Consider the following 23,475-nt stretch of genomic DNA (forward strand, 5'->3'; position numbering starts at 1 on the left):
TCGCCTGCCTTCTTTTTGAATTCCTTTTGAAAAATAACTCTCCCTCCCTCTGATTTTGCAAGAAATGTGCCTGCCTTCATCATCATTAAGGCTCAGGAAGGAAGGCTCACTTTGCTTCATTTTTTTCCCCCTTCAGGAATCACCCCCCTGACCTACCTGAGTATGTTGCTTCCTCCTCTGTGTCCTTCACACAGCCCTGACTATGCTGCGTCACTCTGGGCTGTCCCGGAATGCAGTGGGGCAGGAACCATGTCTGCCGCACCTGCTCGGGCAGGGGGGAGGGTGGGCAGGGAGACCCGGGGTTTCCTCAGGCCGGGAACCTGCCCCCCCCCCCGTGACCACGCCCTCAAGAGGAAGGACGCACACAGGACTGGTAGCTAGGACACCAGGCAGCATAGACCAGCAGGCGCCTGGGGTCCTCCGGTCCTGGCCTTGGGGGGCCCAAGGTGACGTTCCCAAGGACCAGCAGAGGAGGGTTCTTTGCGGGCCAGAGCCTGACTCCAGCTGTGCAAACAGATTTTGCAAAATGCATCTTGGCCTCCACCACTTCATTTGTCCTGCATGGTTTGCTTTGGCTTCACCCCAGTCGTAGGGCTCTTCATCCCTTCCAGCCTGTTCTCTCTCCCCTTTGGCTTCACAGGCTTCATGCCTCAGACTACAGGAGCCCCGTCCAAGCCAAACCCTAGGCCTCAATCCCCACTGAACAGAAAAGAAAAGAGCAAAGAGGCTCCGCTTCTGTCTGATTTCTGCAGACCGCAGGCAAATGCTTACATTCAGGATCAGGCCTGCACCTCACCTGCCACCTATCCCTTGCCTTTATTATTTTTTCTCTAGCAAACCTTCTTTCAGCAATTACGTGCTTGCCAGGCCCTCTCCTCAGCACTTTAGACACATCATCTCATTCAGCCAGCACACCTTCATGTGAAGTGGGTGTCGTGATCCCTGACCCATTACGATCATTCCTCCATTGAAAAATAGCGAATTCAGTGGCAGAGAGACGAAGCTGCTTGCTCACACTGTCCCGTCTAGTAAGTGTCGGAGCTGGTATTTGTGTGGGTCTGCGGCCCCAGGGCCCCGGGCCCGTCTCTGGACCCAGGCTTCTGCCTGCTCTGCCATACCGTCCCGCAGTCCCAGTGCAGCCAACAGGGCAGGGTAAGTTCTCCAGCCTGGCCCGTCCATCCCAGGAGGTGGACTCGGGTGGAGGAGGGAGCACCGGACTGGGAGTCAGGAGATAGGGATTCAAACCCAGCCCTGGCTTACCCATCGCTCTGATTGCTCTGTGACTTTGGGCACGTTTCTTACTATCTCTGGGTCCCCCTACAGTCTCATCTTTCCCATTAAAAGAGGGGTTAAACTCGATAAATTTGATGTTCTTTCAGCTGTAAGTTTCAAGGAATTGAATGCGCCCTGCAATATCTCAGTGAGGGTGCCGCCTGTGTATGGGAGATGGTGGGAATGGACTAGACCAGAGGGGCTTAATAGCCAATGGCTGTTACGCACATTAGGGGCTAATGATAATCCTTCCTGCCCAGGCACCCACCCCAACATTTCCATTCTCTCTTTAGTTATAGAAGGCAAAGGCCTGATGAGCAGAGAGCCTGGCATCTGTGATCCCTACGTGAAGGTATATGATGAGCTGGAGGTAGGGAGGTGTGTGGGTGGGGGTGATGAGGGGCCATGTCACTAGACTGTGTCCCAAGGTCTCAGCACATCTGTGGGCTTGGGGCCACTCGAGGTGGCAGGGACCACCTCATTATTTGGTCATTAGGCATTTATTAGATCCAGTGATGAGGTGCTGAGCTAGGATAGGCCCTTCCCTTAGCCCAGCTTGGTCCCTGAGGCTTCCTGCAAGAGCGGGAATCTTGTGGGTGATCTTGGTCATCCACACAGGTGAGCACTGTGAACGTGTGGGTGACAGAAATCCACAGATGATCCCAAGCCCTCTCATGAAAAGCAATATTCTCACCCCTCTCCCTGGCAAAACCAGAAGCAAGATGGCCAGGTTTGGGTGGTGGAGGGGAGAGAGTGTCTCTGAGGCCTAGAAGATCCATCTGAGTGGGGCCATTGCAGTGAAGACAGAGGCCCCACAGGGCAGAGGGCCTACTTCCAGCCAGAACCAAAGGCCAGGCACTTCCCAGAGTGTGGCAGCTGGGATGCACCCCTCTCTTCTCTCCCAAAGCCCCCAGGCTGGTCATAGGCCCCTGTGGGTGAGGACTTGGGCAGGAGCAGAGGTGGGGGATGAGCAGCTCAAGGGCGAGAACATGGATTTGGGGCCTTGGCAGAGGGAGCCTCTGGTGAAGGGAGCACCGAGCAGCTGCGGGGAACTTAGGAGAGAGGCCAGTGCTGAGAGGAAGACCAGAGATGGCTGAAGTACACCCCATCTACGGCTGGGCCTGTGGCTACCTTGGTGGTGGCACCCACTGTGGGGCCTTCTCCCGGCCTCCCGGCCCCCCGGCCCCGCATCTGATTCTAGCGCCTCGGCGGGGGCTTCTGTTTGTCTCCCGGCCTCTGACTGAGGACTGCAGTCTGTCCTCTGCAGAGGCTGGTTTGAAGGACACCGGGGAGGCCTTTCACCTGGGGGCTGGGCAGTCAGCTGCTGGGCTTCGGTGATTCCGGAGCCACGAGCCATCATCTCATGCTTCCTTTTCTCCAATTCAAGATTTCTTTGATCCCTGAAGATAATCGACTACGTCGCCAGAAGACGCAGACCATCCCAGACTGCAGAGAGCCGGTCTTCCGTGAGCACTTCTTTTTGTAAGAGTCTGGTGCCCTCGAGGGGAGAGGGAAGGAGTGTTTATCTGGAACCAGCTCCGTTTGCCAAATCCAGAAGTAGATCTAAGCAGAAAAACAGTGACTTCTAAAGGATGTCTGTGTTTTCTCGTTCACTTGTGTCCTTGCATCCCTGGCACCCGGCCCGGCAGCGAGGTCCACAGTGATAAGGTGTCACTTGGCTGGTTCTCACAACCAAAATGCCCAGCCTGAGGCTGGCAGCCCCTGACGAGGAGGCATTTTCCCACAGGGCCTCGGGCCAAGCCTTCTCTTTCAGTAGAAGAAATTTTCCAAGCTGAGGGATTCCCCCCACCTTGTAAAACTTGCTAACCACCCCGGGCCTCAGCTTCCATCGTTGTAAAATGGGCTGATGAGAGTACTGACCTCGGAGAACTGACCTGTGAATGAAACCGTGTAATGCGATGTCAGCTGTTTGTTATTATTATTATTAATTATTATTATTATTTCCCCCCCCCTCTCTGAACTCTGGGGCCAATGGGAAGGAAATGGCCATTTGGTATTCTGTTACTGAAAATTAAGAACACTTTGTTTTTTTTCAAACTAATTTGCTTATTGTAGAAAAACAGATTAGCAAAGAGAAGAAAAGAGAAAACCCCTCGAGCCCTACTACTTATGACATGTCTCGGCTTATTTCTTTTCAGGTCTTTGATTTGTGTGGGTGTGTATGTCTGTGTGTGTGTAGGTGTTTACAAAAATGGAATTGTTCTGTAATATTATGTGGTAACCTCCCTTTTGTCCTGAACAAGGTAATTGAAACTCTTTTATGTATGTGAATACTCACCTCCCACCCTATTGGTGCTTGAGTTTCTTTAACCAGCTCCTTATGGTTGTTAGGTTATTTCTAAATTTTGCAATTGTGATGAACTCTGTGGGTCCAGCCTGGAGCTCGGCCCTACTAACACTCTGACCGTCTGGTTTGCTTTGCAGTCTCATCCAAGAGGAAGATGAACAGAAGCGCCTTCTGGTCACTGTGTGGAATAGGGCGGGTGACTCCAGGTGAGGGGAAGCACTGAGCTGGAGGGGAGAGCCTGTTCTCGGCCCCCAGGGGGCAGCCAGGCGGCCAGCAGGCACCAGTTAAAGCCTGTGGGATGAATGAGTAGTAGTGGAAACACTAAATCTGAGAGGCCGCCACTCGCCTGAGTCCCCGTCGCTCCAGACAGTGTGGAGGACTGTGTTATCAGGTAGCATTTGCTGTGCCCTTGGTATCAACAAGGCTTTGCTTTGGCCCCCGGGGACGCCAGCCAGCCTGCCTGTGGCTTCTGCTCTCAAGGTGCCCACTTGTAGGAAGGGACACCAGGTGCTGCCTAGACACCGATTACAGTAACAATACACACACGCTCAGTTCCACAGGAGTAGAAGCTCCTAGAAAAATAGGCCCATTTCTTTTTTAGTCATCACTGTACCCAATGCCTAGCACATAGATGTTCTGTAAATATTGTTTGAATGGATAAAAGACTGAATGAGTAATAAGGACAGTAAGTATGGGAAGAGGGAAGTTCCTTGTGGGCCGAGGTGATCAAGGAAGGCTTCCTGGAAGAAATGGGATTGTGAACTTGGGGCAGAGATCAAGAATAAGACAAGGAGAGAAGGTTTTGCATGAGCAAAGGCAAGAGGCAGGAATATGCATGCTGGGCTCAGGCTGCCATGAGGAGGCAGCGTGGGAGGTGCAGAGGTTTTATGTGGGAATAGCCAAACAGGCTGGTCTTGCATGCTGCGCGGGACGCGGGTGGCCGGATGTGGTCCTTAGCATGGGGTTTAGTCCAGCACAGGGGAGGAGTGCTGAGTGAGGGGGAGAATTGGCTGCTCAGCAGAGGGGGTAAGAGCAACTGGACTGAGTGCCGTGCCCGCTGTGAGCAGCAGGGGCTCATTCACCTGGGGCAGCCGAAGGAATCTGGGGGACCCTGTGGCCATACATTTGTCAAGCCATCATAGAACCAAGTGGTAATTGGAAAAGTGCCTCAGTGAATGAAAATCCGCTCCATTCACCAGCTTAGACTGGGAAAATATTTTGGGGTTGAATGCTTCTTAGTATCTTAAATTTTATAGCTGGTATGCTTTTTAAAATTGAGCCTTATTCATAAGGAAGAATATTTCTTTTAATGGAGCATTGACTTTTTCTCATGGAACTTACGGTGCTGTAGGCCTCATTCATTCAGCTGCCATTTCCTGGGTACCAATGTGACAACATTGGTCTAGATGCTGGGGACACATGGGGTCAATCAGAGACTCTCCTGCTCTCGAGAAGATCACTGATAGGGACTTGGGGGTGTGGGTGAGAAGGAGGACATCACATTGATAATAAGCAACCATTTACTGGGTGTTGACCACAAGCCAGGGGTTGACAGTGCATTATCTCATTTAATTCATAACTCTTAAGAGGAGTATGTTTTTTGCCTAAGTTTTCAGAAGAGGAAATGGAGGGTAAGAAAGGGAGTCACTTGCCCAAGGTCACATGGTCAGTAGGCAGTAGAGCCGGGATGGGGATCCAGGCAGTTAGACCCCAGATTTTCACTCTCAACACTATACTGCTTCCTGGGGTGCAAGCAAAAGGATAGAAGAAAGAACCAGCAGAGTATAGAGGGCAGGGCAGGGCAGAAGTGGGGAGGGGTCTCCAAACTCCCTGGCATTGCAGGAGGGTCAAGTACAAAGTAGGGGCCAGCTAGAGATAAGATGAAGAGGTTGGTGTAAGCCAAATCAGATGATTCTGTAGGTGTTCTTTGGAGCGTGGGCTGCCTCCTAAGGCCAGTGGTTCTCAGCCCTGGAGTTGCATCAGAATCCCTGGAATGCTTGCAGAGAACATAGATTCCCAGGTGACATGTCAGATGGATTCAGTCCCATCTTCATGGGCAGGGCTGAGGGAGCTACATTTATATAAGTTCTCAGGGGAACCTCATGCCGTCAGCTTGGTGTTTGGGAAGCTGGCGGTGAAGAGATACTGAGGGGTGTTGAGCAGGGGAGAGGCAGACGCGTGTTCTAGATCTATCATCCTGGTAGGGCTTTGGAAGGCTGGGGAGGAGCTAGGAGATCGTTGCAGTGATCGGTGAGAGAGATGCTTTAGGGATGGAGAGGAGGGAGGCAGACCTAGGACAGATTTAGGAGATTAGATTAATGGTACTTAGTGGTGGTTTGGCTGTGAGAGCGGCGGGTGAAGTCAGGGGTCATTCCTGGGCATCAGGTGGTGTCCCCAACCAAACCAGCATGCCCTGGAGGGGAAGGGAACCAGCTTTGGGTCCCCCGAGAAGGAGGGGCTGGAGAGCAGTCGGATGGGAGCTGTGTAGGGGTGCCTTGCTGACACAGAGCCCAGAGGGAGAGAGAGCTCTGTGCCAAGGTACGGACGTGGGAGCCATGACCAAGGCGGTGGGTGAAGGAGGGTGGACTGCCCAGGATGACAGTGGGTGACAAGCCTCAAGGGTCAGAATCCCATCTTGGCAGGAAAGCCTGAAGAAGCCCGAAGAGGAGTGCCAGAGAGACGGAGGGCGTCTGGGGAGTCCACGGGACGGAGGCAAGGAGGGGGGCAGGTGCTAGAGGCATGCGCTGTGCTGGGACCCGCCACAGAGGTCTGCCCTCCTGTGAGACCAGGGCGAGCCCAGCAGAGGGCAGTTCACGGGTTTTGCAAAAGAAAGTGAGGCCAGGGGGGAAAGTGAGTCAGCACCCTGCGGGGCAGTGCGACGGAGGCTGTGTCTCCACTTGTTGCCTATTTTGGGAAAGTGAGATTCCTTATTAAACCCAGCACAGTGGAGCTCGTGGTCACAGTCCCGATCCAAAGCTCAAGAGGGACAGAGCAGGCTCAGGCAGGCCTGCTTTGGAGCAGGTGGCCCCTCCGAGGCCGCCAGCGCCACGCAGGGACACGTAGTGTCGATCCCTCTCCGAGCCAGAAGGCCTCGGAGCGGGGGGAGGCCGACGGAGCAATTGCAGGAAACTTCCGCCCTACGGAACGCTCTCACTTCGCGTTGTGCTTCTCCAAAGGACGGACATGCAGCTTAGCAACATCAAAGACCAGTACAGGAGGAAGGAAACAAACATTTACTGAACTCTTCTCTCTGCCAGGCCCGTTACATACATTATTTCATTTCATCCTCATAAGCAACCTTGGGATGATGTAGGAATTATTACTGTCCCTCCCTTCGGAGAAGAAGAAACCGAGGCTTATAAAGGTGAAGGAACTTGTGTGAGGTTATTAAACCCTGAATGTCCACTGTGTGTGGACCTTGCATAGCATATTCCATGCATTGTCTAATTTAATCCTCACAACGCTGTGTAAGTAGGTAATAGGGCTGTCGCTCTCTGGCAGGTGAGGACACAGAGGCACAGAGAGGTTAAGTAACTTGCCCGAGCTAATGCAGCTAGGAGGTGGTGGAAACAGGATTCAAATCCAGGCAGCCTGGGAGTTGACTGTCCTCATGCAGGCAATAAATGACTCCAAAGCTATACTCCTTCTGTGACGCACTGTGTCAGTACCCTTGTTCCTTGGGGCCTGGGCTGCTTCCTCTGGGCTGTTTCCCAACAGAAACAGATGTGGTTTTACATAAATCATCCAGGTGAATGTGTGGCAGTTACATTTTGTAACTGATAGGAGATAAAAGGGAAGCCTCTGTTTCATGACTTCTCACGATCCTTCCAGTGATGGCTGTAAACTCGTCTTAGGGGGACAAGGTGGTCTACAAAGACGTTCTGGGGGAAACGCTGGGGGATGTCACCTCATCGTGGTGACAAGAGTGGGTGCTGAGGGGAACCAGGCCTCAGGGCAGGAGATTTGGCTTAACGCCAACGTTGCTACGAGACCTTAGGTAAGTCTCTTCCCCACTCCAGGCTTCAGTTTCAACTGTGAAATGCAGGAGAGATGCTAAGATTTCTTTCAGCTTTCGGGTTCTGTGAATTTTCAAGAAATTTTTAAACAAAAAAAGCAAAAAAAAAAAAAATTTTCAAACATACGTAAAGGTAGAAGATGTCATATAATAAGCCCTCATATATTCATAGTCCAGCTTCATCCATCAGCTATATGGCCAATTTTATTCCCTCCATGCCCCCACGCATTCTCCCCTCCCTCCTCCAGTGGATTATCTTAAAGCCAATCCCAGACATCATCTCATCTCCTCTCTATATATCTCTCTAAAAGATGGCTTAAAAAGACAACCACAACGCCATTATCATGCTTGACAATTAAGAGTAACTCCTTAATATCATTGACTATGGAACTCAGCTATTTAAAAGTTTTGTTTGATGATACGGTGAAGGCCACACTGAAGCTTCTAGTATCAATGATAGCACTTTCAGAACCTGTGGCCAGAGAACAGTCTTAGGATTGTAAGGTCACACACCACGCTAAAAAAAGAACAAAACACACATAGCTTGAAACACATAATCTTTTATGCGAAGAGTAGGAACATTTATGGAGAGTCTGCTTGCTGTGTGTCATACCCTGTCCTGGGCATTCCAAGTCTTCTCTCGCCTTTGATCTACTTTCCAAACGGGACCTCAGTGCGAAGCACAGCGCCATCTTTGTTAGAAAGCTTGTGACCCAACACAGGGAAAGAAAAAAAAAACAAATGGAAAAATATGTGTTCAATTTAAGCCATCAAAGTAAAAATAAGTGGAGATTAAATGCTGTAACCCTGCAGCAGAAATAGTTTAAGGCCCCTGAGAAGAATGCATTTTCTTCTGAAAGTTCCCTGAAAAGAATGCATTTTCATTTTGCAGTGGGTCTCTTACCCTCTGCTCAAAAGGTAACCGAGCCCAGTACTCTTCGCCACAAGTGTTCCATGAAGCCTTACCTCTGAGTCCTTGTACTGGCTGTTCCCTCTGCCCGCAGTGCTCTTCCTTTTCCTCTCTCTGGCTTAGCTCTTCAGGCCCTCTTCCGGCATCTCAGCCCTCCCAGAGCTTTCAGCGTTTGTTGCCTGCACTGTCCATCTGTCTGTCAATCTCGCCCTGTCAGTGATATCCCTTGTATCGCTCTCTCGAATTGCTATTTACATTCCTGCAAATCCGTCTGCTTTCCTTAATGCTGCGGCTCCTTGCCCAGGGCCTGCCAACCCATTACGGGCATGATGGGTTCCTGCATTTGTCAAGCCTTCACTGAGTGCGGAGCCCTGAGCTCAGGGTTTAGTATTGAGAAGTCACCAAGGCTTGGCCCCTGAGACTTCGTGCTCGTGCGGTTCTCAGGCAGCCTCCAGGGTAAGCACTAGTTTCCAAGTTTATAGGCTGACCGACCGGTACATTGCCGGGTACTCAGATTATGTGTAAAAGAAGTCTTTCTTCCTCCAAAGATTTTTCAAAAGCAGGCTTAAGGAGTAGCTAATTGAAGAACACTTAGAGAGCGTTTCCTGCTTATGGACATTAATTGTGACAATTTACTTGGCCTGAATTAGCATGAAGTCATTGGAGGCCCCTTAGCAGGAAGCAAAGCTCATGTGGGCTATTAACCATTTAGCATTCTCTAAGCCCCAGGGAATGAAAATTCCACTTATTGGAGAGCAGCGGGGAGAGGCAGCCTTTATTACAGCTAAAGCATCCCGCTTGGAGATTTAGAAAGTTAGAGCCATACCCGGTGTGATAGGAAAAGTGTGCAACAAGGAAGTGTGAGCACCTGGATACCAGCCAGGTTGCCCTTGAAGGTGTTGAAAAATAGAATCAAATTGGTGGTAAGGACTTTGGCGAAATCTTGACAAGGCTTTTCTGGAATGGCAACTCAGGCCAGGGTCTGCCGCTCGTGATGGTCACTGTGGCTGGCCACTTCCCAGGAGGGAGGAGTGTTGTTTCTAGGGGTGGGCTGGGGAGATGGATGTGGAAGGGTCTCTTTACTGGGGGTGAGCGCACTGTTCTCTTTGGGTAGATTATTATTATTTTTTTTTATTTTTTTTTTGAAGATTTTATTTATTTGACAGAGAGAAACACAGCGAAAGAGGGAACACAAGCAGGGGGAGTGGAAGAGGGAGAAGCAGGCTTCCCGCGGAGCAGGGGGCCCGATGTGGGACTTGATCCCAGGACGCTGGGATCATGACCTGAGCTGAAGACAGACGCTTAACGACTGAGCCACCCAGGTGCCCCTCTTTGGGTAGATTATTAATATGGCCTTGTCTGATGGGAGGGGGCAAGGAAGAGGGGGAGCCGTAGTGCCCAGGCCACAGGAAATGAGGGCAGGGGAGGGAGCAGGGGGAGTAGCCGAGTGACAGGAGGTGGGGAGGCACTGTCAGGTGCAGAGTGTGCCTTTGGGGGGCAGGGGCACCAGTTCCGAGGATCAGTCTCTAGTGCTCGGCAGCCCCGCCCCTCACTTGACTTGGCTGCCTATGAGAAGCCAGTTTTGTTTTGCTTGGGACTGTCGGGTGGTAAGCTGCCACTCTTTCCGGAGAATGCAAACAATATTTATTTACAGAGACCTGGTCCACGGGTGCCCTGCAGGAGTCCTGGGATAGCTTTCTCTAGACTCACAGGTCTGGATCCCACCTCGGACTTTCTGTGTCCGGTCCCCAGGGGCAGGCTCTGGGGCACAGGATTTGGGTGGGCTCTTCAGAGGGTTCTGTGGTGCACCCTCAGCTAGAGCCCCTGGCCTCACTCAGGCCGCCCTGGACCAGGTTCTGGGGAGGCACACCTCCAGGGTGTTCACTACCCGTGTGGGCGGCTCATTCCATCTTTGGCTTTGCTCTTGTGTCTTCTACAGTATTTGCTTAATCTCTCCTCTATGTGGGTCCCTCAGATACTGAAGGATTATGCTTCCGTCTAAATACTCACGTTGTTTCTTGGTTAACAGCTATTAAACCAGTCTCTGGGGCGGTCTGAGTTGGGGATGCGCTAAGAAAGAGGACAATAGAAAAATGAAAAAGCGACTCTAGTGCTAAGATAGAGAAAGATATGGTAGAATAGAAGTATTTGCAAATATAAAGATATAAATACTGTTTTTCTTTTCTGATTACAAAAGTAGTGCTTGGGGCGCCTGGGTGGCTCAGTTGGTTAAGCGACTGCCTTCGGCTCAGGTCGTGATCCTGGAGTCCCGGGATCGAGTCCCACATTGGGCTCCCTGCTCAGTGGGGGGTCTGCTTCTCCCTCTGACCCTCCTCCCTCTCATGCTCTCTGTCTCTCATTCTCTCTCTCTCAAATAAATAAATAAAATCTTTAAACAAAACAAAACAAAAGTAGTGCTTGTTCCCCGTGAACACTTGAAAACACTGAAAACCCAAAGAAGAAAACAAAAACCCCTCAAATCCCACCTACCGGAGACAACCATTGTTAATATTTTCGTGGGTGTCTTTCTCATTAAACTACAAATTTGTAAACTACTTCCTTTTCTCTCCCAGTGACAAGATTATTTTTTTGAATTTCATTAACATTAGCCCATGCCATCCTTACTGAAAGCTGCCTTATATCAGTCAGTCCCAGATTAGACGCTGGGACTCAATGGTGATCAGTCTTCCGGAACTTTGAATTACTCTTAGTCATGGGGGACCCGACTGAACTCAGCCTCTTGCCACAGTGTGACACCCCCCCCGCTCCCCGCCAAGTCCTGACTCTGGCTCATGCCTACTTGTCCAGGTCCAGTGAGTCTCAACAACTTTTGTGTTGATTGGGACTTTGATCTGAACCCGTCCAGGAACTGCGAAGGTCCTGCCTGTACCTGAGAAGAGCTTCTTGAACTTGAGGTCCCACAACTTTTCAGTTGAGCATCAACCCACTGATATGGGTGCTGAAATTCCCTGCGGGGCCTGCCTCTTCAGATCTCCCCAGTACTAGAACAGTTAATGCTGAGTGAAATAAATCAGGCAGTGAAAGACAAATACCGTATGATTTCACTCCTATGTGGAATTAAGAGACAATACAAATGAGCAAATAAAGAAGAAGAAGGAGGAAAAAAAAGGACAAACAAAAAACCCAGACTCTTAAGTACAGAGAACAAACTGGTTGCCAGAGGAGAGGTGAGGGCAAGGGAGGGGAGACAGTACCCTATCTTGAGGAGCACTGAGAAATGTAGAGTTGTTGAATCATTATACTGTACACCTGAAACTAATATAACCCAGTATGTTAATTCTACTAAAAAAAAAAAAGAAAAGAAAGAAAAAATCCCCAAAGCCTATGGGTAGCCCTAAGCTTCTGTGGTCAGTGGAGGGAGAACTGTTTTCCAATCTAGGGTGCATGGCTTTCCCACAGGACCTTACTACTAACCCGGTTTGTGACCTTGGGAAGGAGACCAACTCTGAGCCTCAGCCTTTTCCTCCATGAAATGGGGAGACTTAGCCCTCTCCAGCCTAACTCACAAAGTTGGAAGGATCAAATGAGACAACGCGGGTCAAAGTGCTTTGTAAACCGCAGTGAATCAGGCAAACCTATGTTGCACGGGATAATTGGCCTCCCCATAGAGCCCGGCGAGAAGGTGCTGACTTAAGCCTCTGTTGTTCTCCCAGACAGCGTGGACTCATTGGCTGCATGAGCTTTGGGGTGAAGTCCCTCCTGACTCCGGACAAGGTGGGTCCCAGGGACGCTTCTGGCAGGATCATCCCACCAAGGCCAGGGCTAGCACGGGCAGAGGCCTTTGTCTGGAAGCCCTTGGATGGAGCTTCTGTCTCGCATGCTTCACGACCTGAAGAACAACACTGTTATCGTCCGAGCGACCAAGGCTTTGGGTCTTCTTCTTGGGTTTGTGCTTGTCAGAGATCAGTTGTCAGGCAGCCCCTAGGCCTTCCAGGGGGCTCTGGGCCTGGTGTCTGGCACACCAGGACGCTGGCAGATCCCCCGGAGTTCTGAGCACTCCTGGGCTTGCCCCGGAGGAGGAGGGCTAGGTGGTTCTCATCCTCTTGACATTATCTACCAGGTCTCATGTTTTTGGGTCTAGCGAGTGCTCAGGGATGGAGTGAGCAGCACCATCCTCTATGGAGCTTTACTTTAGGCTGAGTGAGGACTCTCTGGAATCCAGAGACCCCTCCCTCTGGGTAGCCAGTTCCTTATCCACCTCTGCATTCCCCCCCCACCCCGGCCCCAAACTGGAGGCTTTTGAGCAGGGGAGGTGGAGACACTCCTTTCACACACACCCCTAGAGATGTCCTGGTGGCCTCTGCATGGAGTTGCCAGGTGGTCTGCCACTTTGTGTTCTAGAAGTGAAGTCTGGGATAGGTGGTGAGGACCCTTTATCCTGCATGTAGGTCCCAAATAGCTTCTCTGGCCTGCGGCGCTGGCTTCATTCCCTCTTGGGAGATGCTCCCTGCATGGGGACTGCTCAGGAGCCTTAGGATGCCCACCTTCTGGCCTCTCCATCCCTCTTTCACTCCCTCCCTTCTGTTCTGTCAACATTCATTGGGCTCCTACTGTATACCAGGCACATTGCTAGGCCCATCGGAGAGCCTATGCACAGCCCAGTGGGGAGGCAGGCATGCAAGCAGACCGTTGTTCTCCAGGGACAACAGGCTGTGGGAACTCAGCAGAGAGGACGAGCAGCTCTGCCTGGAGCATCAGGGAAAGCTTCCTGGAGGTGTAGGCGTGGCAGCTCCCTCTGGGGCAGGGCAGCTGAAGGGTCTGTCTCTGCAGAGATGATGCTCTTGAGGGAGGCTCTCCAGGGGCTGCTTTTTGAGGGGGGGCTGGTAGCCGCCTGACCTGTGTCCTCTGCCTCTGTCTGAGCATGTCACGCCTTCCCTTGTGACAGGAAATCAGCGGCTGGTACTACCTTCTGGGGGAACACCTGGGCCGGACCAAGCACCTGAAGGTGGCCAGGCGGCGGCTGCGGGCCCTGAGAGGTGGGTGCGCCCCGCCTTCGGCTTCTGCCCAGATGCGCTGCTCCACCCACCCCCTTGCCTTCCCCCTTCCCTCCCTTCCTGAGGAGTAGCATTGCCCCTGTGTTTTGTGGCATCTGTCACCCCTCGCTGCAGTCAGGTCGGGGTCCAGGGGCTTCTCACGAGCACCTGCTGGAATGCAGGCTGCAGGCAGCATTTGCCCACAACACCTTGTTTTTGTGGTTGGACTTTCCTCGGAGAGGATTATAGGCCTGACCCTATGTGGTTCAGCTCCCTCGACTCTAGCTTATGGAGGTCTGGGTTTCAGGAGCTTCCTGCCTGGCTCCTCTGTGATGTCAGGATCTGCCCCAGGTTGCCTTGCTGGCCTTGGGGAGTCCACCTCGATAGGCAGGGCAAGTGGGCCCTGCCATGAGTCCTGAGGCTCAGGTCTCGGATTCTGTGTTCCCTTCTGTTCTGTCCTTCTCACACGCAGACCTGGCTCCTGATACCCTGCTGAGCCTGAGCTCAGGCACCCCCACATCTTGGAGGCCGGCAGTGACCACATGGGCCCGGCATCCTGACCTCGTCCTCTGGGTGGTCTCTGGAATGGACTCCTATGTGCCAACAGAAACTTTTTGACTCTGCTCTGTCATCTTACAGACCCGCTGCTGAGAACGCCAGGAGGTGGGGACACTGAGAATGGGGAGGAATTCAAGGTAGGTGGGGACAGGCCTGGGTGGGACTCACAGGCCTGGGCCCTGCCCTGGGCTCTAACTTGCTCCTGGTCCGTCCGTTGGCCCAGGAGACCCCTAAACAGGACTGCATTTGGGGCCCGAGACTCAGGTTCACTTGGAGCTTGGAAATTTAGCAAGTCATGCATTTTTAAGGGGTTATTTCTTATGCTTTTCTCAGTTTACTCATGGTTACGGCAGCAGTGGTGAGAGAGCCAGGCCCCGGCCCCTGGGGATGGATCTTACTGACCTTCAGTCTCTTGAATCCAACTCTCCCCTTCCCCCCCGGCCCCCTCGGACCGCTTGCTTCCCCTGGCACTGTGGCCGAATCACCCTCTGCTTAGGCCTGCTTGAGGTCAGGGAGCAGCCATGAGGCTGAACCTGAGACCCATGGGCTCTTACTCCACTAGGGCTTTGAATCAAGAGAGGAACCTTCACAAAGGGATTTGGGGGCATTCCCCCAAGTTCATTCCGTCTCTTTGCGGGACCTGGTTTTCTCTAACAACTAAGAGAGGGAGAAACAACCTGCCCCTGACTGAGACGCCCCTCTGTGCCAAGTGCTGCTATTCCCCACTTTAACCCTCACTCCCTTCTCTGTGGCGGTCCTTACTTCCCTATCTCACAGAAATCAGGTTCAGAGAGGTTAGGTCACTCTCCTGAGTACCCTGAGCCACACTGCCTCCTGCACGCGGCCTACTTGGGAAGATACGGTGGTGCTGTTTCCCCTGATAATATCTTCCATAGAGGTGTATTATATCCTACAAAATGTTTTCTCTTTCATTTACTCCGTTCGTTCGTTCACTCACTCACTCACTCACTCACTCACTGTTGATTAAACATTCTCAGGGGCCAGACCCTGTGCTGGGTGCTGGGATATAGCCATGAGCAAATTGACGTTGTCCTCTCTGTGCAATGTGGTAGTCACTAGCCACTAGCTCTTGAGCCCTTGAAATGTTGTTAACGTGACCGAGGACCTGACTTTTTCATTTTATTTCACTTGAATTAATTCAGATTTATGTTGCACATGTCTTGTCACTACCCTGTTGGATAGCACAGTTATTAAGTTATTAAAATAACTTGCTGGTTACTGTATTCTATGGCTTCATTTGAAGCTTAAAATCTTCTAGCTTCAAGGGCACCTGGGTGGCTCAGTCGGTTAAGCGTCGAACTCATGATTTCGGCTCAGGTCATGATCTTGGGGTCGTGGGATCAAGCCCCGCATCGGGCTCCACCCTCAGCGTGGAGCCTGGTTGAGATTCTCTCTCTTTGTCTCCCTCTGCCCCTCCCCCTTCTTGCTCTCTCTCTCTCTCTCTCAAATAAAGAAATATATCTTTTAAAAAACCTTCTAGCTTCACTGGAGTTGCTGCAAATACCTTCCTCCCTCTCTCCCTACTTCCTGAGCACAGGGAGGACAGTGACTAGAGAGCCCTGGTGATTGTGGGAGTGACATGACATGGACATCAACACTGCAAGTTTCTGGGCGGCTTCATTCTGGATCTGCACACAGGCCCTGACCCGTGGGCACACTCTTCTGAGGCCCATTTGATTTTCCTGGGCTTGCACACTCAGAGATGTCCATGGGACCCAGCACAGTGGGGGTGCTTGTCAGAAGGTGACTTAGTTGGACTGAGGGAGAGCCCCCAGAGGTCCTACTAAACTTCCCCATGGTGCACATGGGGTGATGGAGTCCCAGAAACCTGCGTGACCTGCCCACTGTCATAGCAACCAAAGCTGGGCTGTACCGAGGGCCACTCTCTGGCCTCAAGGACAGGAGTGGCTGTGGGTTTCCCCAGGGATGGTAAGGTGGGTATAAGGGGCGCTGGGCTCACCAGGTACCGCTCTACAAGGCAGGGAACAAGACTGGGGCTCTGGTCCCAGCTCTGCGTACCCTGCTATGTGACCTTAACCATTGTGGTCCCCAGCTTCTTGAAGGGTAGAATGAGGAGGCTGGGTCATCTGGTGACTGGAATTCCCTTCCTGATTTGCCTTTATGGTCTGCATGTCATCAGATGCCTAATGCTATTGCCTGGCTAAAGAAACTGACTTTTAAGTAGCTTGTGAATGGCAGGCTGTTCTCAGACCCACATGTTTCATGTTCTCCCTTTTGAGATGGGGTGTCTGTGAGTGCAACCCCCTAAGGTGTCCGTGGATTCTTTAGATGGTGTTAGTCCTCTGGATTTGCTACCGGGGACGCTGGGATTTGCAGGGGGCGGTGGCGTTGTTATAGAGGGGGCCGTGTTTTCTGCCTGGGTTCTCTTCCAGCCAGGGGTGTTTGTGAGAACACTGGAATCACAAAGTGGCCCATGGCGGAGAATGCAGCCAGAACAAAGGCGCCCTCTCCCCGCCGGGGCCGGGGGAATACTAACTAGTTGACAGGAATTTTAATATAAAACTCTCCCTCTTCCTTGTCATTCTGAGGTTTCAGGAAGCCTTCGGGCTTATCGTGCAGAGGCACACAGCACAGACAGGGCTTGGGGAGGTGAGAGGTGATTTCCTGCCATTCTTCTGCGGGGCGGGCTTCCCAGGGCGGTCATGCCAGGCTGACGGGGCGCAGTGCGGGCTCCCGCTGCTGGGGAGAGAGCTGGGATTTCATGGGGCGGCAGCCGAGACAGGACCCGCAGCCATGAACCGCTTCAATGGGCTCTGCAAGGTGTGCTCGGAGCGCCGCTACCGTCAGGTGGGTGCTTGGCCCTTTCGGGGCGCCCGGGCTGTCACTGGGGGTCGGGGCTGGGGGCTCACCTGAGCAGGACTTCTCTCCCCACGAGGGCTTCCTTGCCTCTTCCTGCTCCTTGTAGGTTCATTTCAATCTGGGGGGAGGACAGAGGCCGGAGCTGGCCCAAGGTCCACCCTTTACCTACGGCCCCTCTCTAGGGGCAGACCAGGCCCAGCTCTGCATCATCCTAACCACGGACATGGTGGTGTCCTTGGTGAGGTTATCTAGTTGATTCTCTGTTTGTTTTTTTTTAATCTGGGGGCAATGTGGGTTTCAAAAAAGCATCTCAAGCCTGAGATTTGAAGTGGCTGAGCAGCTGGGTTTTGTGTTTTTCCTAACTTTATACTTTCACGAATTTTCCCTACTTCTGATGGGACAGGAATGCCTTGTCCTGCACTGTATGTGTGTGACTCTGTGTGTTCACATGTGTTGGCATGCACTTCTTTGTGAGATGGGATGTTTCCGTGTATACGTGCGTACACATGATTTCCTCCCTGGTAGCTGCCATGCCTTGAGGTGGCTCCAGAGCCCATCCTCACAGAGAGGGCTCTGCCTCTCAGCCTCCAGTTCTGGGATGTGGGGCAGGGTGGGAGTGATGATCCCGTGGCCTCAAGGCTTTTCTGGAACTGTGTTGGGCACTTTTTCTTATAAACAAGGAAGGGGGTCAGGGAGGGTGAAGGCAAGGGATGTCCAGATTTTGGGACTGTCCAAGCTGATGGGAGCTCAGGAGTGGTTCTGATTTTAAAAGTATAGGAAAGCCCCTCTGTGTATTGTAATGGCCAGACTGAAATGTGGGTCCTGACTCCTGCAGACAGGCAGCCTTAGGGTCTAGGGAGATGCCCAGAGTGGCCTCCTGCACCTTGGCTTGCCGCCATTGGACCCTAGCACCCTGGGACCCACCTGTTCTCCCTGGCATCCTTTCCAGCTCTCAGGGCCCCTCCTGTCCTCCCGGCCCTCCTGGAGCCCAGCAGAACAGCTCCCATGACACCAGCAGCTGGGTGTAGGGTGGTGGGGCGGAGGGCGCTGTTTAGGAGGTGAAGTGTTTGGTCACCTTGGGCCTGTGGGCCAGAAGACAGGCACGCAGGCTGTCAGAACGGAGCTGGGCATGAGTGCGGGCGGGGCTTGGGGCTCTGGGACTGAAGTTCAAGACAGATCCTATGCTAGGAACCAGCCCAGGGTTTTGAGCACCAGCTTTTTGCCCTTCTTTAGCTGTGGCATTTGAGCATGTCACTAGACCTCTCTGAGCCTCAGTATCCTCGTCAGTGGAGTAGGGATGGTAATGTCCAGTGATGGTGCTCTGCGGGACACGGAATGCTGTGTACAAAGTACCTGCTGCAAGGCCTGGGATGTACATATAGGACATGTTCAGTTAGGGATGGGGATGGAAGCCTAGACATGACAGAGGAGCAGAAAGCAGGCAGGAGGGCAGAGGTGAGATGCCGGCCTGGGTGAAATCTGGGAGCGGTGACAGTCCCTGCCCTGGACAGGAAAGAGCAGGGACCACCCCCAGGGAGGACAGCCTCTGCCAGGAGCTGCCAAGATCTCAGAGTCTGGGCCAGGCTGCTCCCCTTACCTCCTAACCCTGATGCCCCGGGTCACGGAGGAGGGCTGAGAGCTGGGGGCTGCCACTTCCTCTCTTTAGGCCTCGGCTTCCTTCTCTGTGAAATGGGCATATTAAAGCCAGTCCTGCATTCCCCTCAGGGCGGCAGCGATGATCCAGTTCTTTGGGCACTCTCCTCTCAATGCAGTGAGTCTAGTGATGGACAGATCGTAATTCTGCTTCCTTTATGAGGTCCCACCCCTCACACAGAGCCAGGAGGGGACCTTGCTTCCTGGCACCCTTTCCTCTTCCCTTCCTTCCCAGCCCCCAGCTGACTTGGACTCTTGTCTGGGCTGGTTCTTCTTACTGAGGCTGGTGCCTTGGAAGGCAGAAGGGGCTTGGGCCCACAGTCCCGCCTGGACGAGGGGACCAGGGTGTGGGAGGGGGAAACTGTTTTTGCGGGAGTATATTTCTTCTCTCCAGATTCAGCTCTGGGGGCCAGTCCCCAAACTGCTAGCCCTGAGCCCATGGGTGCTAAGTCCTGTTTGCAGAGCCGGCATCCCAGGCAGGGCGGCTGTGGCCCTTGCTGGGGTAGGACGGGGTCTAGAAAGGTCTAGAAAGCCTCTGGAATCCCACCTTCTGCCTGGGCTGAGGGTGGGTTGAGAGGCCCCGTGAAGTCCTCACTGGTCGCACAGAGTGGACCGGGCTCCTGACGGCTTCCCTCAGTCTCAGCCTGGGCTTTCCACACTCACTCCACAGTTTGTTTTTCTTTCTTTCTTTCCATTTTTTTCTCTTCCTGTCTTAGCTGCATGTTTTCCCAGAATTCTTATGGGAACAGGGTATTTTCCTGCCCCCTCCCCCTTCCCCTTGTCTGTCAGATTTCCTGTTTTACAAACTCGCTTTGAATCCAGGCCCAGGGCTGGTGGGAAGCAGAGCCTCAGGGACCTCCCCGACAGCCTCCAAGGGCCTTGGTCACCCTGGGTCCCCCGGCCCTCCCCTTCCTCATGCCTGGCCTCTGGGACAGCTGGTAGGTGAATGCCAGGCACCTAGCCTTGAAGAGACAGCCCCTAAAGGAAGGAGACCGGAGTCTCCTGACAAGGCCTCTGGCCCTTGACCTTTTCCAGCTTGCTGAGCTGGCTTCTTCCTCAACTTGCCTGGGACACCCTCCCTTGTGCCTCACCAGGGCCCCCTCCGTGTCCACTTCTCCTAGGGACTCTCTTGGGACCCCAGTGAACCCTTCTTCTGACTTTTCCTCCCTTAGGCCTGTCACTTTCACACACCTGCTCTGAGCAGCCTGGAATCACTCGTTGGGCAGGCAGGGTCTGGGCCTCCTGTACCCAACCCACAGCCGAATGGGCAGTGCACAGAGGGGCCACGTAGCAAGGCTGAACTGAACCGAGCCAGCAGACGGCACTGTACCCTAATAGTTTCCTGCTGCGGATGGGACGGTGCTGGGCTGTCCTCGCGAAGCACTTGCTCAGTTCCTGCCGTGCACCCAGCCTGCCATCCAAAGTCAAACACAAAGAACTGTTCCCAACTCAGTTCTCGTACTTTGCTCCAGGGCACTCTAGTACAGTGCTCCTTTGCTTTGGAGAGATCTGCAGATTCTTGTGGCCCTCTAGGAGCCAGAGATCAAGCCCTCATGCCTCCATACCTCAGCAGAACCTGGCATGCATGCTAGGAGCTTGATAATTGTGTGTTGCTTTGAAAAGAGATCCAGGTGGCAGGGCCCTTTCAGGCGACTTCTGGAAGTAGGGTTGTGGATCTGCCATGCAGCAGGCACTGCGAGGTCAGTGGCTAGTTCAGGTTTTGCCAGGAGGCCTGTCTGTGCCCTTACGTGCCCTCTCCCCTGGGAGTCTTCACTGGATGCCTTGAGGCCCCAGTGATGGACTGCCCTGAGAACCTAGCACTTGTTCCCTGGCCCTCGTCCTAAGGTTTTATGTGCGTCCCTGTCTTCCCTCCCCTGTGCTCTGGGAAGGCAGCACCCAGGTGGGTTTTGTCTGTGGGCCCTCAGCACAGGGCCAGCCCTGGGCCGATGCTCTGTGAACCCCTGGGAGGAAGAAGCAAGAGACCGAGAGTCAGTGGATCACAGGCAAGGTGGAGGCGGGCAGGTCCAGGGGGCTCTTTGGACTGGCCCATGTGTCTGCGGGGTCTGAGGAAGACGAGGCTTACCCTTCCAAGGCTCTGTCCGTGCTGAGCCCTTCTGCATCAGCCTGGATTTACCTCCTGAGCTCCCAGCCTTCCTGCTTGGCCCACAACCCAGTGCTTAAGATGCCTGGGCCAAGATAGGGACAGCAAGGGCTGGCCAGCCTCCTTCTTGGCTCTAGCTCCCTTGGAGAGGAGGATGGCTCTGGGGCAGGGCCTGTGGGCTTCCCGACCCTGGAGCAGAGGCAGCTGCCTTGTGGCTTCTGGGAGTAACGGCGCAGGGCTCTGTCCTAGATCACCATCCCGAGGGGGAAGGATGGCTTTGGCTTCACCATCTGCTGTGACTCTCCGGTTCGAGTCCAGGCTGTGGATTCTGGTAAGTGAGCATCTCGGTGGATGCCAGCCCCACTTGCCTGCCATGTGCCTGGCTTCATGTGGGATCTGGAAGGGGAGCCCCAAACTGGAGCAGTGTCCTGGTTTTTCAAAACAAAAGAATAATATTTTTAAATGACCACAGATGAAACGGAGGTTTATGAAAATATATCCACATTTTTTTTTGTTTTTATCAAAATGAAAATAGATTTTTTTTCTATTTTGTTTCCCAATCACGTTAACAGGAACTAAACCTACATTTTCAGTAAGGGTTGCATGGGAAAATGAGAGTCATTTATGGACTTCATTGGGAATGGGTATTTTATTCTATTCCAAGCCTGATTAGCACTTAAAAATAGGCATTCCCCTCCCTATTTTTCACAAAGACTTCTCCTTATCGTGGAGGAGAAGCCAGGGTTTGGTGATCTGGGTGTTCCCCCATCCCCCTGCCCCCCTGTGCCTGCATGGGGACGGGCATAGGACTGGCGCTCAGTGAACGGTGTTGAAGGAATGAATGAAGTGTGTGAGCCTGGCAACAAGGAAGGATTCTCTAGGGGGTGGGAGGCCCTGGGGAGAGTGAGGTGGGACCTGGCTGGAAGGACGGATAGCTGAAGAGTGAGCAGGCAGAGGAGCTGAGGGTGAAGGGGTGCCTCCCTTCAAGGCCCCTGAGAGCCACCAAGGTCGGCCCCGCATTTCGCAGATGAGGGAACAGAGGGGCAGGGCAGTGTGCCCCTTTTTGAGGTCACTGTGGAAGCCATGACTGTAGGCCCCTGGACAGTGTCATGAGCTCCACGGGAGCCCTTGGGTGGCTTTTCTCTGTCCCTGCAGGAGGTCCGGCCGAGCGGGCAGGGCTGCAGCAGCTGGACACGGTGCTGCAGCTGAATGAGAGGCCCGTGGAGCACTGGAAATGCGTGGAGCTGGCCCATGAGATCCGGTGACAGGGGCAGCGGTGGGGGGGCGGGGTGGGGGGGAGGCGGGGAGGCTTTGGGCCTCAGGCTAATGGCACAGCTGCCCCCTGCCCCCTGCCTTGGGCACAAGGCCTCACCCTCCCCTCCTCGGCGCAGCTGTGAGCAATTCACTCTGCTCCTCAGGGACTCAGTGTCTTGGCCTGCAAATGGAAGGTTCAGGCTCAGAGCAATCTTGGATTGCCCGGAGCAAACAGCGGCCAAGACGCTCTCAAACGGACCCTACGGTTCCTGTTGCGGCTCCAGGGTGGCCCTTTCTACTCCAGCTCATTATTTCTGTGACTTCAGAGCTAAGCCCGTTGTTTTTAAAGGATGTGTAGATGTTGCAAATGTTTCAAGTACATACTTGAAAAATTATTCTTTAGAATGTTTGGGTCCCCTAAGTTTTGGCCCGCTGGAGTGAAACTCTCATGACCATTTTAGGTATACTTCTAGAATGACTGGACGTGGGGTTGCACAGAGGTGGCTTGCTCGCTCCTCCTTGCTTAGACTCTGCCCGTGGCCGACATCACTAGTAGAGTCTGGTACTCTTGGTTAACCTGGCCTTGGCCTCAGGGTCCTTCTCAGCCACTGCCAGTCAGCTAGAGTTGACTGATCTAAGGAACACTTTTGCTGTCTCAGCTTGAGATGGCCCCTTACCTCCCTTCCTGCCCGACTACTGGGGGCTTCTCTCCCCTCCCCCACCCTTCTTCTCTGCCCCGTAGGCCCCTGCCCTGGCTGACGTTCCCCAAACTCAACTTCTTTGTGTCACCCCCGCCCCCCTCCCCACCCCACCCCCCAACCCCCCAACTGTAGGAACTGCTCCAGTGAGATCATCCTGCTCGTGTGGCGCATGGTCCCCCAGGTCAAGCCGGGGCCAGACGGCGGGGTCCTGCGGCGGGCCTCCTGCAAGTCGACGCACGACCTCCAGTCCCCCCCCAATAAGCGGGAGAAGAACTGCACCCACGGGGCCCAGGCGCGGCCTGAACAGCGCCACAGCTGCCACCTGGTGTGCGACAGTTCCGACGGGCTGCTCCTCGGGGGCTGGGAGCGCTATACAGAGGTGGCCAAGCGCGGGGGCCAGCACACCCTGCCCGCGCTGTCCCGCGCCACCACCTCCACTGACCCCAACTACATCATCCTGGCCCCACTGAACCCTGGGAGCCAGGTATGGGCAGCCGGTCTCGGGGGAAGGCGGAGGGTATGGGCCCCTGGCCTCGCACTACAGGTGTAGGGAGGAGCCTGCAAGGGGCTGGAAGTGTTCAGGGAGGAGGCGGGGTATGTGTCAGCTTCCCGCCAGAGATGGCTGTTCTGGGGAGAGAGAGCAGATGGGTACCTGCGGCCCAGGGCACAGATCCAGGCCCACGGGATGTCACAGGGAGGAAGATTTCACCTCAAAAGAAGGAAGACCTTTCTGCCAGTCTCTGCTTTTTCTACAGTGTGGAGTGGGCTGTGGTGAGAGGGCTGTTCCCCCTGTCACGGGTGGGAACCCAGGCACCGCCAGATGGCACGGTGGGCCGAGGAGTACACGCACCAAAACGTTGGTCCCATG

At 53.5% G+C, this 23,475-nt stretch overlaps 1 protein-coding gene across 5 annotated transcripts in view; it reads left to right on the forward strand.

Annotated features, from left to right (window-relative positions):
* The window catches only part of RGS3 (regulator of G protein signaling 3), a 113,037-nt gene that overhangs the window by 13,588 nt on the left and 75,974 nt on the right, over positions 1-23,475 (forward strand). For 3 of the 5 annotated variants that reach the window (XM_044920764.1, XM_044920765.1, XM_021691744.1), the window contains exons 1-4: positions 16,788-16,886; positions 20,902-20,983; positions 21,808-21,913; positions 22,740-23,091. In XM_044920764.1, the coding sequence (XP_044776699.1) occupies positions 16,833-16,886; positions 20,902-20,983; positions 21,808-21,913; positions 22,740-23,091 (594 nt within the window). In that variant the 5' untranslated portion in view covers positions 16,788-16,832. Of the gene's footprint in view, positions 1-1,565; positions 1,625-2,659; positions 2,755-3,717; positions 3,787-12,179; positions 12,241-13,411; positions 13,503-14,138; positions 14,195-16,787; positions 16,887-20,901; positions 20,984-21,807; positions 21,914-22,739; positions 23,092-23,475 lie in introns of those variants that run through there. The other 2 variants (XM_044920763.1, XM_021691743.1) reach the window with 1 other exon arrangement.

This window comes from Neomonachus schauinslandi, chromosome 13, assembly GCF_002201575.2.
Source record: "Neomonachus schauinslandi chromosome 13, ASM220157v2, whole genome shotgun sequence".
NCBI classification, from domain to species: Eukaryota; Metazoa; Chordata; class Mammalia; order Carnivora; family Phocidae; genus Neomonachus; species Neomonachus schauinslandi.